The sequence below is a fragment of the Pecten maximus genome, chromosome 15 (assembly GCF_902652985.1).
Source record: "Pecten maximus chromosome 15, xPecMax1.1, whole genome shotgun sequence".
NCBI classification, from domain to species: Eukaryota; Metazoa; Mollusca; class Bivalvia; order Pectinida; family Pectinidae; genus Pecten; species Pecten maximus.
Window position 1 is genome coordinate 22,914,603 of NC_047029.1, and position 15,575 is coordinate 22,930,177.

At 34.8% G+C, this 15,575-nt stretch overlaps 2 protein-coding genes across 3 annotated transcripts in view; one reads left to right on the top strand and one right to left on the bottom strand.

The window, feature by feature from the left end:
* The window catches only part of LOC117344291 (DNA mismatch repair protein Mlh1-like), a 132,090-nt gene that overhangs the window by 74,680 nt on the left and 41,835 nt on the right, over positions 1–15,575 (bottom strand). The gene's annotated exons all lie outside the window — the stretch shown is intronic.
* On the top strand, positions 7,702–12,168 carry LOC117344292 (adenosine receptor A2b-like). Its single transcript, XM_033906989.1, has one exon. It carries the CDS (start codon positions 8,966–8,968, stop codon positions 10,250–10,252), a length of 1,287 nt encoding a protein of 428 aa, XP_033762880.1. The 5' UTR covers positions 7,702–8,965; the 3' UTR covers positions 10,253–12,168.

Consider the following 15,575-nt stretch of genomic DNA (forward strand, 5'->3'; position numbering starts at 1 on the left):
TTATGAACATTTATCAAATTTAAGATACCATCTCTATTAAGAGACCACTCTCCATTAAGAGACCGTTTTTCAACTTCCCTTGAGTGGTCGCTTAATACAGATTCGACTGTATAATGCAATTGCATATGTCATATGTAAAATTGAACTTCAATTGAATTGTAAATAACACTGATCTTGAACTAATAAAGCTGATATCTAATCTTCAGTGTGATGGGCAGACAGACAAAATAAGAAAGGCAGAAAAAAATAATTTAAAAATATCACCTAACAAATTTTCTGAAAATTTCCTAGGTAGTTTAGTATCATTGTTTAGTAAAGAATACCAAAAGATTGTAAAGACAACTTGTCTTGCATATTATTATATTTTATTTTTTTTACTTTTGAACATGTGACCTTTGACCAGTTGACCACAAAAAATGCAATCATGTGTAGAACTTGCTGTTACACATAACATGATACAATGGCTTTCATGATGAACAAACACTGTTTCAAAAGCTTTTTATTTCAAAACTATTTAAGTTTGACCTATGACCTTTCAACATTGACCGATGATCACCAAAATCTAAGTGTAGATCATGATTTAAGTTTGACCTATGACCTTTCAACCTTGACCGATGATCACCAAAATCTTAGTGTAGATCGTGATATTATTTGCTAAGAACATAAGAGATTCATGAAATATCGTGTACACAGGCTTTCCACTCACAGACACATGCAAGATATATCCATAGACATGTATACAGAGACAAAAAGATCACTATCAACCCTCCTATGTAAGTATGTGGAGGGGAGAAATGGGATAAGGGGAGGGGGATATATGGGGAGGGTATGGGGCGTGGGAGGGGTGACAACAAACATATCATTCAAACATAGCTTTTATGTTTATCATAGGTCTCTAAGTGTTGGGAGGGGGAGAAATGGGAGGTGTGGGGGGGGGAGGGTGGTTGACAACAAGCTCATCATGCAGATACAGATTATATGCCCCTTACCATAGTTTTGGGAGGAGGGATAATGAGGGAGTGATGTTTGACACTACACATGTGATGCCAATAAATCTTTGCCATGAAATGTCATGCACATTCCTCGGGGTCAGGTGAGTAAAAATATATGCATCTAATTATGTAATGCATGGCTATAAATAATTTATACTGGCTCAACTACTGGTGTTTAAATGAGCTTGTTGGTGTTGAAAGGTATTGTCACAGAATATCTCCAGCCTACGAAACAAGCCTAGATCCCAGTGTCCCCTGTGTATATTTAGACCTGAGTACACATATCAATAAACACATGTTACTCTGGGATCATGACAACACACATATTATCATCCACAAAAAATATCAACTGAATCAGGGTAAAGTATATATGATAATGACTTAGTATCACAATCACTCATACAGACTGTCTCTCTTCAACTTACAGCTCCAGTAAGTATAGATATCAAACAGATATATATCTAGACAACACAGCATATCTACAGTACACACTGTTCATATCAAAAGTGCATAATTAGTCGTTGTATAATTGTCACTCACGGGAAATTTACTACCTAAAGGATTGGACATTATTTTGATAGCATAAAGGGTACATATAAATGCAGTTAGCAACAAACAACATTTTTTGGGTGTTACATTTCCTAAAATTATTATCAAAATGTATCTTAATATGTTATAGCTACAAGGAAGTTAACTCAATGTATAACATAACAGTAACTACAAGGGGAGTTAACTCAATGTGTTATAGTAACTACAAGGGGAGTTAACTCAATGTGTTATATATACTACAAGGGAGTTAACTCAATGTGTTATAGATACTACAAGGGAGTTAACTCAATGTATAACATAACAGTAACTACAAGGGGAGTTAACTCACTGTGTTATAGTAACTACAAGGGGAGGTAACTCAATGTGTTATACATATTACAATGGAGTTAACTCAATGTGTTATAGTTACTAAAAGGGGAGTTAACTCAATGTATAACAGTAACTACAAGGGGAGTTAACTCAATGTGTTATAGTAACTACAAGGGGAGTTAACTCAATGTGTTATAGTTACTACAAGGGGAGTTAACTCAATGTGTTATATATACTACAATGGAGTTAACTCAATGTGTTATAGTAACTACCGGGGGAGTTAACTCAATGTGTTATAAATACTACAATGGAGTTAACTCAATGTGTTATATATACTACAATGGAGTTAACTCAATGTGTTATAGTTACTACAAGGGGAGTTAACTCAATGTGTTATAAATACTACAATGGAGTTAACTCAATGTGTTATATATACTACAAGGGAGTTAACTCAATGTATAACAGTAACTACAAGGGGAGTTAACTCAATGTGTTATCGTAGCTACAAGGGGAGTTAACTCAATGTGTCATAGTAACTACAAGGGGAGTTAACTCAATGTGTTATAGTTACTACAAGGGGAGTTAACTCAATGTGTTATAGTAACTACAACATAATTAACTCAATGTGTCATAGTAACTACAAGGGGAGTTAACTCAATGTGTTATTGTTACAATAAAAGGGAGATGATTAATGTGTCTAAGTTACTAGGATAGAAAAGGGAGTTAATTCAACGTGGCCTAGTTACTTTACCGGAGTTAGCTCAATGTGTTGTAATTACTTAAGGGAGATAATTCAATGTGGCCTAGTTACTTTAACAGAGTAAGCTAAATGTGTTTTTATTATCAAAGGGAGGTAATTCAATGCATTTTTGCTACTACAGGGGAGTGAACTCTATGTCCCCTAAATTATTGACAAAAGAGACTTTAAAAGAAGGATACCATCGTATGTTTAATGAATCTAAGCAATGTGAATACTCTCTTCCATTTTTAATTATTTGTTTATTTGGCGTTCATGTCCAGAGTGAATAAATCATGTAGTCTCGTGATCTAACTCATTTAGCTGTTTTTAGGAGAAGACTGATATAGGCTAAGCCTGTTGTCAAATCCCTTTGTATTATAAGATCTTGTACAATAAAATTTGTTGAAATGTAAATTTAGCTGTTTTTAGAATTGTCCTTTCAAAGAAAAAAATATGAAAAATGTCTTTTTATCTATTGATTATGGTGTAGTTACAAGAAACAAGATTTCAACTCCAGCTCTTGGGAAAAAGCAGCAACAAACTTTGATGTCAACATTTTCAATATTAGCAGCTAGTTGGAGTTGTCAATGGAAAACATGTATTGATATTAAAGTAAGATAGTCTGTAGTAGTTGGATCAATTATTATTGTTTTAGCTGCAATTCTACATCACAACATGCATCTTCATTCTGAGCATGGAGGCTGTACATGTGTAAGCATATTATCTTGTAAATTAACACAGTGCGTGTTTGTTATGGGGCACTCTACCCGCGAATGCATAGAAACTTAATTTATGGAGAAATCTAGGACGGTTACTGTCCTGAAATATCATGACAAGCATCAACTGGAGATTGCTTCATCAATGCATGGATTTATCAGCATGCCAACCATCATTAAATAATTATAAATCCACAAGACAGGTTTCTTTGTCATCATAATTGTGCATGTGTGTGGGGAATAAACCTTAAAAATTTCAAGCACGCTTTCAATTATAAATTTTCAAAATTTCATTACAAAATTGAGAATTCATGTAACCTATGATTTCAATTCCTGGGAGAACTATAATTATCACATGACAGAATATGACTTCCCATTGGCTACACGCACGGGTATTAAGAGGCGATAAGGACTGCTCCTCCGTACACTATCAAATTTAGCACGAGATTGAACATTAATTTTTTCTGCCATCACTGTTTACTGTTGTGGTTGACACAGACAACAAAAATGGCCGATGCTGACAGGCCCTCTCAGGGTGAAATATTCAGACAGCTGGCATTTGCTATATGACGCTGCTCACAAGAATGTAATGTCATCGTTTTGTCGAGTTAACAAGTCATAAATGATGACGTCATATATTTTGACGCTAATTCCATGAAGGCGCGATGAAACACTTTCATAAAAATTTATATTTGCTTGCAAGCCTTGTGCTGACTGGCCAAAATCTTACACTGGGGTTGAGATATCCCTGTCCACGGATCAGACCCATATTAGATTCTATTACTCTGCCATTACATCGTCTACTTTGGCAGACTAGGAAGGAACAAGAGATCCCAGACGGATTTTGGCGTCCACCATTGAATGATCTTTATAGGTTCCATGTCAGATTGATCTTCTCTCTATTTTCCCCTTCCTCTTACTAATCTGTGTAAATTGAGAAACATCTCTCCAGTACTTTTCAAACAAGGGGAACCTATATATGAAATTTGAGATTTAGTGATAATGGCTGTCTGTCGACCATGTTGTTTTCAGATTGGTCCCAAAATGCAATACGACAGACCAAGGGGTACCTACATATGAAATTTGAGAAGGATCCTTTCAGTACTTTCTGAGATATAGGGATAACAAATTCAATTGTCAAAATCCAAGATGACTGCCTGTCGGCCATGTTCTTATCCGATTTGTCCCAAAATGCAATGTGCATAACTACAGACCAAAGGGAACATACATCTGAAATTTGAGAAGGATCCCTTCTGTACTTTCTGAGAAATAGCGATAACAAACTTCAATTGTCAAAATCAACGATGGCTGCCTGTCGGCCATGTTGTTTTCCGATCGGTCCCAAAATGCAATATGTATATATACAGACCAGGGGGAACCTGCAAATAAAATTTGAGAAAGATCCCTTCAGTGCTTTCTCAGAAATAGCGATAACAAGAATTGTTTACGGAGGGACGGACGGACCACGGACGCAAGGCGATTTGAATAGCCCACCATCATCAGATGGTGTGCTAAAAATAGTGATAACAAAGATTTATTACTGCATTATCATTGTTATGTAATATTGTGTATAAAATTATGATCATATCATGTCATTTCATGATATAGTTTAGAAGATTATGCAACATACAATTACAGCAAGAGAAAAGCACATGCAATTAACCAGGTAGTAAATGACCCAGAGAACCTTAGCTTTGACTATCTAAACTACTGAGATTACTATATCTAACTCTGTACATGAGGCCTAGAGGGCCTGCATCGCTCAACTGGATATTTTATGCTATATTTCAAATATTTTCCTACTTTTGAACTGCTTCTCCCGACAATGGTTCAAAGTACAGGTGGACTAAATCCTGTCATTCTTAATAAAGAAAAGGTATCTTCAAATTTTTGTCTTCTACCCAAGGGGTGTCACATCCTTCATTTTTACAACATACAACCCTTCCAAGTAATTCTCTACACCAAATTTCATCAAAATCCATTTAATTGTTCAGGAATGAGTGGTGTTTTAAAAAGATTTAGCCTTCGGCCCAGGTGAACCAAAAAAATTGTTGATAATAATATTATTAGAAAGGGCAATAATTCTAGGTTACTGTTGAATAATTTCCATCTTTGAACTCATTCTAGCTCTTGACGATATATGGCTACATACAAAGTTTCATCAAACATGGTTGATATTTACTCCAGTTATCATGTTCACAAGATCCAATAATAATATTATTACAAAGGGTGATAACTCTGTAAGTTACTGTCGAATAATTCCCATTTTTTGAACTCTTTCTATATCTTGATGATATATATGGCTACATACAAAGTTTCATCAAACATGGTTGATATTTACTCCAGTTATCATGTTCACTACATCCAATAATAATATTATTACAAAGGGCGATAACTCTGTAAGTTACTGTAGAATAATTCCCATTTTTTTCAACTCGTTCTAAATCTTGTCTATATTTATCTACATACAAAGTTACATCAAACTTATTTAATATTAACTCCAGTTAACATGTTCACATGGTCTAATAATAATATCATTACCAAGGGCAATAACTCTGTAAGTTACAGTCAAATAATTCCCATTATCGAACTCTTCCGAGATCTTGACAATATTCATAAACTGACCTGAACATGAGTACCGTCATCGATACAAAGCTTGCCTCACATTGTATATCACTAAACCTCACAATAACATAAGGGTTCACAAACTGGAATCCATCATGAAATACAGTGATATTTCAACAAAAAAAAATACTGCAAAAGGTCAAATAGACAGTTTAAATTAGACACATGCACCAAAGTATCAACCTGTAAAAAAAAAAAAAAAAATGCTGATGCCAGCGCCGGGGTGATAACATAACCTCCCTATCTCTTCGAGAAGGGAGCTTACAAACTAGCAACATTTGTAAACCACTAATGTTAGGATGAGCAAGAGTGCATGGTAAGAATTTAAAAACTGGCCGACTTTCGAAACCACAAAGGACATGGTCTGTACTAAATGACGGTGGGCTCGAATCAAAATGATTGGATGTTACTTAACCTACCATAAAATTGATGTGTCCCAAGGGGAATCACAACATGACCACATTTGTTTATGTCATTAGTGCATTGGAAAAAGTCTGAGAAGACCGAAGGGACCCAAAATTTTGCGGACTTATGAAAGTTGAGCAAAATACCTATAATCACCTAAAATAATACTGGTATGGAAAGCAACACATTGTTATACAAAATTGTAAAATGCGAGGTTGAGATTTTCCTCCATATTAAAATTCATGTAAAACTGCTATTTCCCTTAATGGGGCCTATTTCCCCTCTACACCTAGGGGTACCATATCCTGTTTTTACAATTTTACAAACTTCAGACCCTTTTAGTCAAGGGTGTTCCAGAACAAAGCTGCCTTCATTTACATGGAAAGAGAATATCAATTTATTAAAAATATGATTTCCTTGCCACCATTTACATTGTCATTTACATACCTATGTACTTTAAGGCTGTTGGTATATGGTAGGTGCATGTGAACTAATAAGGTCTGTGACTGACTCTAAAGTTATATGTGTATACAGAGAGAATGATCAATTTATTTCAATGCCTCCGCTAAGGATCAAACCCAGAACCTCTGGATTACTTAAGTCTTAAGATCAACCGGTCAAGCTTAATCAATAGGGTTCATACAGAAATCTATAGGTCAAACTTTTGCTTTCAATTTTTCAGTTATTTTTGTTTTTCCTTTATATTGATTTCAGCTATTTTGAAAAGAATTTTTCATGTCTTCGATGAAGGATAAAATGCACTCCTTTCACTATAATTATGATATATGTGCTGATTCTGTAAGACCATGCATGACAAGTTTTGCTTCTTTATGATCAAGGCCAATATTGTCTTTATTTTTCTCATTTTTTTTCTACAGTTTTTCAGCTCTCTTTGGTTCTGTATTTCCCATATCTCTGTCTTGACTCTGAAGCACATTTGATAGATTCCTTTGAAATGGGAGTGTTCAATATCAACATGAAAAGGATAAACATTTCCCTGGCATTTTTCAGCCACCATACATTTGAATGGTCATACACAAGCTTGTAATGCACTAGTGTATTAACAAGTAAGCTTGTAAAATGTTGTAGACCATGATCTGGGGTAACGTTTACTTAATACTGAAAAAAGACGGAATTCCAAATAATTTACTACATTTTTGGACATTTTAAAACTATTTTTACACAGGTACTTACTTCAGAAATAAATGCATCATTCATTTTTTGTTTTTAAAGTCCTCTTATTTATGTTTTAAATTTCTCACAAATTAAAATTTTAAATTCATAGGGTGCTAAGATGGAAAATATCATGTAAACATTTATGTTGTTTTCTAAAAGTTTGCTTTTTTTTACAGGATGACACGAGACACCAGTAATCCAAGACTTCCGCTATAAATAGGCAGGATGGTCCTGAAACCAGTAGACTGTGACTTGCTATAAATAGGATGGAGTGCAGGAACTCTGACCTGTGAAGTTCTAAAAATAGGCAGGAATGTCTAGTTAATTGTGGTTATATATAGAAGGGAGAATGATGGCTAGTCAACTATAAAGAGATAACAGTACTGAGGGCACAGTGATACTCAACCTTTATACAGAAAAATATTGTTATCTACAGTAACACTACACCTGTATATATAAGGTTCAACTCCAAACACCTTCCTCACATTTTCCAGAAAAAAGCCTCTGGGTATGAGAATATTTTTGTCCTGAAACTGCCTACAGTCATACAACTAGATTTATTATCACCTGTATCAGGTGTGTATAGTCATATACACAAGAAAGGCACATTTCTCACCAAACCTCTCAGCTAGTTGTTATTGTACAAGGAATGCTTTACACATACTAAGGACATTTTGGCCGTTACTAACCAAAATACAATGGAATGTCACAAAACTTTACTGGAAGTATAAAAGCCAAAATTTCTGTGCATTCGTGATGAAATTCTTTCCTTCTTAGGATATACGTACATAGATAACCAATCAAAAAACAATGTGGAATGTGATAATAAGAGGAAGATATGTGTTGTGACATTAACAGAAATGTAATGTGAAATGTGACAATAAGAGGAATATATGTGTCATGTGTTAATAACAGGATTTTAGTGTGTGGATGATGATTGATAACAGGAAAATAAGTGTTACATAACTTGATACAATAAGGAAGACAGGACAGGAAAAGTGATTAAACTAGGAAGATATTGTGAAAAGTGATAATTAGAGGAATATAGTCTGAAATGTAATAATAAGAGGAATATATTGTGTAATGTGATAATAAGAGGAAAATTAATAATCTGATAACAGATTATAGGATCAATAATGTGAAGATACACATGGAACATGGATTGTTTACAAGACTTAAAGGTTCAAATGTCAAGGCTAAAACCAACCAACAAGCTGTGAGCAGAATTCATAGTTCACCGAATCTGTGATATAAAATACAAAGTGCTGTTATAGGTGTGGTCTGTTTACAACAGAATGTCCTCTACATCTGTTTATATGAGACAAATATGAGGCCTCTTCATTTAACGACGACATGTGGAGATAGATTGAATTGATTGTCTATCTTACTTCTGCAGCGATGCCTGAATACTACCAACATGGAAGTAGACTTTTGATTTACGAAATCAGGTCATCATGAATGTCACTGTTAATCCATTTTTGACTTTTTTTAATACCACTGATCCAAGTTTACTCACTCAGTTTTCACACGTTATAAATGCCACATCCTGGACAAACCTTCAGCCTCAGAACTTACACGAGCGAGCTGAAGTGATCCTGTCACAGCCCGAGACAATACTAATATTAGTGCTGAGTTTTTTGGCTCTGTTGGTGAACACATTATCCATATGTGCCACGGCCAGCATCCCCCACGGACTGACAACTCATTCCAAACTCATCATAAGTCTTGCTTTGTCGGACATTCTAGTTACCTTAAGCGTATTCATTCATGTACTCAACAAAGTTTTTAACCCTGCCAAAGTGCCGCCACAGCTGGATCCAGACGAACGTTTAACATCGTCTTGCATGTTTGCTTTGATCAACGGACTAAACACAATGGCCCATCTGATTTCCCTCCTAAACCTTCTTGCCATGGCTATAGACCATTACATTGCAGTGCTACAACCACTATACTACAACACCATTCTGAGCCGAATTAAAGGCAATATCATGATAGCCTTGTTATGGATTCTTGCTATCATTGGCGGGTTCTGTAACTTTTTAACAGGTATAAGAAAGTACAAAGATCTTGCACTCTATATGAACTACTGTGAAGTGATTATGTACAATGATTTTCACGGAGAATACCTCATAATGATAACCACCTTCATCTGTCTTGTGTCGATCTCCTTCATCTACCTAAGGATCTACTGTGAGGTGAAGGCTATTAACAGCCGACTAACCTATCTCCAAAAAGACAATTTCCATAACAAGAAATCGTTAATAACAACACTACTTATTATCGGTACTTTTATCCTTTGTTGGCTTCCGACTTGTATTTTTCAAATCGCCATGGTGATTCAAGTTCATGTAAATCGGGAGATGGTAAAAAAGTTATTTGTGGCATTACTTCGTGCGAACAAGTATCTCTACGCACTACTATTACTGAACTCCGTGTGCGATCCGATTATTTATGCGGTGCGTCTGAAGGATGTTCAGATGGGCTACTACAGACTTTTGTCTCGTTGTTTTAAGTGTTATGCAATAAAGATCAAAGAGAAATGGCAGAATTCCTACCTAGATCGTCGAAACACAAGGACAAAATCGTCCATTGTGGAAATGGATGACGGAGATTCTGACGAAGTCTGTGAACCTATTACAAGCAATAGTGATCAAGAACAGGGTATGGAAATGGTCACAGTTTCATCTGAAACAAGGTTCTTGACGAATGGAGAATTCGTTGAGGAAGAGCAGACATTATGATCAAAAATCATGTATGTACATTCAAAACTGCTTTGGCATCTCATGTGACAACTTTTCATTCCCACTGATCGCTTAAATGTATAACATTGTTACATGACCCCTGGCCTGATTTATATCTTATCCAAAAAATACTGACTAAAAAATCCATAAATAAAAATATTAATCAATGTGTAACTGTTGATTCACTATAGTGTCAAGAAATTTAAAAGCCTACTATTTGGCTTAGTTAGTGAAACTTCATTCATTAATTCAATAGTCATTTACAGCATTTCCTTACATCATTCATAAGGAACTTTGTACCACTCCATGTGATAGTTAATTTACGAGATGTTCTCCTACTTGCCCAGGAGTATGTGTATACTGTAATATGTGTTTAGGAATTTGGTCAGTTGCCTCCATTTCTGGGGCCTGCGGTGGCCGAGTGGTTAAGGTGTCCCGACACTTTATCACTAGCCCTCAACCTCTGGGTTGCGAGTTCGAAACCTACGTGGGGCAGTTGCCAGGTACTGACCGTAGGCCGGTGGTTTTTCTCCGGGTACTCCTGCTTTCCTCCACCTACAAAACCTGGCACGTCCTTAAATGACCCTGGCTGTTAATAGGACGTTAAACAAAAACAAACAAAGAAACAAACAAAAGCCTCCATTTCTATCTTCTCGTGAACCTAACCAGGCTATTCTATTTGGATAAGTGAAATTTGTCAGTACATTAATTAATTTTCTAAGAGTCGTCAATAGTATTCCCTTAATGTACCATACCATTCTCAGATATTTCTCTGACTATACATAATTTCTGCATCAATATTTCTCATAATGTAGTGCAAAAATAGTTTTCATATTATGTAAAAGATTTCCCCCAAAGCAGACGGGCAGGTGTATGTATATATGTTTATAAATTTGTTCAGTCGGGTCATAACCATGGGTCAGTGTCTAATTTTGGAAAATGTTGTGGTCATAACCAGTCGCATGATACAAATAATGATATTATTGGTACTGACCAGACATTCAGTGACATACGTGGGTCGGTTTAGGCCCCAGTTCCACGGCCACAAATATATCAGGGCAATACCTTATGTGCTTATGTTGCTATAATATATACCTTATAACTAAATCATGAATCAGACAATCAAACAGAACTGTTTATACATATATATGGATTTGAATTAAGTGTATGCATCAAATGTTATTTTAATTTTACGTGTATTTAGATTGTTACAAGTCATTGTCATGTTTTATTGTATTTACTTTTCATAATAGCTTTTTCCTGACTTATATTTGTTGAAGAATGAAGTTATTGAATCCTTGAAAAAAAAGGAGAAAAAAACAACAAAAAAAACCAAAACCACACCAGTGTCGCCAAACATGTTAAGTCATGTCAATCTGATGTCGTGCATATCATGGCATGTTCAAATTGTAAGAAATGTTGAAATTACCCAATATTTAATTACGTTATTTCAGAACAGAAAATTTGAAAATCAATTTTGAGACTTGAATAATAAAAAATACTGTTTAAGTCTGGTACATTTATCAATTATAGACCTTTTGTGAGGTCAATTATGGTGTTATACTGACCTGGTAGAATCAAATATTAACCGAGGTCAAAGGTCCTTAATTTAAAATTAGATATGAAACTTTTTCAAAAAGGATAGGATTGCATTAAATAGGAAATTTATACTGTTGCCAGGGCTTCGATAAAGTACTCGTCCACTCGTCTGGATGAGTGAAAATGCCACACTGCTGGTATGGTTCGTCCTTAGCAATCATCCCTGTGCTGATTAAACTTTTCTTTCAGAGGTAATAAATAGGGCATATCTGTATAATCCCAACATCGTGCAAAACAATTCATATTAAATAGATACCATAACGGAAACCCCATAATGTATGTTATGACAACAAAAAATAAATGAACAATCTATTTTTCTTGCGTTTTGCGTCAGTTATTTCATTATGTTTAGAGCATGAAAGAGAGCCCTATAGAAGCAATGATGAACATGATGAAGAGGCTGAATCTAACAATGTGATAGAGGCTGTGGATGATAAATGAAAAAGCTTCAACTAATAAATGGACACCAAAATGTTCCAACTCTGAAATGTAAATCAAACAAAAGTTTAATATTTGAATCTGTCTTTTTTTTCGGTTTTAGGTTTTTAGTCAAAAGTAGACTTTTGGAGGAACAAGGTCACATGCTTTTCTATACATGTGAGTTAAATACCTGTAGCAATAGGTTGTGACTCAAACTCTATTGGAAATGATTTATGATTTTTTTTGTCAATATCTAAATTGACTTTGAAAGTTCACCTAAAGAGTCTAACTGGAATATCCCCTGATGTGTACTAGCTGAATATTCTAATCACAACAGGGCGATAAATTATCTGAGCTGTACATAGTTGATTGACAAGTTATCTATATCAGGCCTGTACAACAGACATGTAAATAATACCTATGAGAGTGTTTAGCAACACACATGTAACAGTTAAATCTCTGGCAAAAGTAATTAATGTAAACATATTTAATCTAACACACTCAAATTTAAGGGCAAAACCAAATTAGAGGCATGATGAATTAACACACCAACAATGATTGCCATAGAAACCAAAGTAGAAAACTACAATTAGCACAATCATAATTTAGAAGAATGCTTCTGGAGTGAATCAAAGTACTCGAAGTACTGAAAGGCTAACATGTTGATAAAAATATACAGTGTATAAAATGTGTTGATAAGTTTCAACCATTTAGCTAACCAATAAAATGAAAATGCCATCTCATAGTATTTGCCTTTCCAGATGTAAACTTAGTACTACACTTATTGAAGGCTACATAACATGTATGGAAAGCAGATTTTTCTTGTTCTTTACCATATGACACAATCCCGATATATCATCACAGAATTATGTAAATGCATTTTTTTATATTAACCTACATATGACACGCTTACTGAAACACGACAAACAGTTGTTTCCTAATAGTCAAACCTGCTCTAACGACCACCTGCCATAACATGTCTATAATGAGTGCTTGTCTAAGCTCACTTGCCCTTTCATCCGAGGGGCCAACTCATACCACCCGCTGCCAATGAGTTTTTTTTTAGAAAAATGAAATTAATTGTAGTCTTGTAACACAGGGTTAGAGTCAATTTAGCTTTCCAAAACAGGGAGGTAAATTATACCTCTTATAGATAACACACATCTACAATGGATTACTGCTGGTAAGTTTAGCTGAAATCTTATTCTTTTATATGACAAGTACTAATTTTAATGGGAAACCATTACAGAAGTTCCCCAAATCCCTCCCATATTACCGAAATGCCAATGTGGTCAACGAAAACCCATGCTGTTAAACTTGCAGTTTCTAAAACCCATATAAACAAATTTTTGACCAATCAGAAGCTTCTGTGTAGTTATTATGGCAGCCAAAGCGATATGGCTGAATTTGCAGTCCCCCTAGCAGGGATAACTCTGGAGGGGTCATTTGTCCCATATTTTCCAAAATGGCCCACCAAAACTCACAAATTTCTTCAATTTTCTATGTTTTGGCCCATACGGTTTCTGAAATCTTGTCAAAATGGCCCATGATTATTGGTTCCAGGGTGAACCCTGCCCTAGTACCTCTATATACAAATTTTCATAATAACTGGACAATATTTAAACTTCTTCCAATCAGAAGCCTTCGAGTGGTTACTATGGCAACAAAACCCATGCAGTTGAATTCGCAATTTTCAGTGAAATCCAGCAATATGGCATTAATGAAGCCATACTGTAGTACTGCCATTATAGTCCAATATATGCTTGCTCCGGCAGCATACCTGATTTTTTTTGGAGTTGTGATTTTTTCACCAATTTCCTGTCAGTGTACTAACTGTAATCTAGCTTAGCCATCTGATACTGTCTTTGTGCTGCATTAATAGTACAGATCACCAAAAATCACCAAAGTTGTAAATCTGTATAGCTCCGGCAAGCCAAAATGGCTAGATGTGATGGGCCCTTTAGCTCAATAGTACAATATCAAAATACAAAACCTAGTAAATTATCAAAATATGAAATCCAGTAAATCTGGCAATTGTGACATTCTTAGCATGCCCAATAATATAAAATATCATCCCTCACTTGTGACTATCTTAGCCAATGGTCCTGTAATGCTCTATAAATAGGACTTCTTAAATTCACACTAACACAAACGTCTTTAACACAACAAAAAGCATATTTGTTTTCCTATTTTATGAGGCTATATTTATGAATTTGATCCATGGTTGGTCAGGCTGGTTGGTTTCTTTGTGCCAAAATAATGAATGTAAGTAATAGGAGCATGAGATTAATCAAACAGATTATACATGATGATAGAAAATATACGAAACACCATGTATCTGCTGAACTGTCTGTGTCAGGATCTACAAATATTTATCTAAAAACTTCATTTTTTGTAAAAATCATTCAATGTTTATCCATTTGAGAATAAAAGCAAAATATCGACCTAACTGCATACAGAATCACAATATTTCATAAACTTGACTGTCAATAAATTTTACAAGTACAACAACATCACATTTTAAAATTTGTTAGATTGTGAGAATAATATAAAATTATTTTACACAGAAATTATGGGAAAATTCCATTTTAGATATATGTGGCAATATATATTCCGAATGTTGTATAACTGGATGCAGAATAAAATGAAATATATTATTTTATAGTACGAAAATACAAAATTCAGATGTACATGTAAATGAACTATGTTAGGTACAAATGGTTCATTTAGGAGTTAATGTCTCATTTTGTGTTGAACCAACAACATCATGACATGATGACTCAGTGCTACTTGTCGTCAAAATTTGAGAAAATGAAATCTGAATTTGAATCAAACTGACATTACAAAATTATAAAGCTATATTCGTAAATCAAATGTCACAACAAACACTTTAGTTTAACACACTTATCTGACAGTCAGCTTGATGAAAATAATCACCAACACAATGTATATTTTCCAAGTATTTTTTTTTGTTACACCTTTGTATGGCTTTTGCAGATTATCTCCCGGAGAAGGCTATCTTTGGAGTTTATTTTACATCAATGTTGAAAAAATATGTGTTGTACATTTTTATTTGTTTCTTAATTTACACACAAATGCCAAATGTAAATAAATAACCTGGGGGGCCTGCATCACTGACCAGGATATTTCAGTGATAATTCGAAAACACAAGTAGCAATTTTACTTCTATTTCCTCCATGTGGCCATGCCCCTTCAGCTACCAGGGGCCAAAGTTATGAAAATTTGTTTCCATTCCCCTAAGGATGCTTCCAACGAAAGTTGTTAAATTCAATCAGTCATTCAT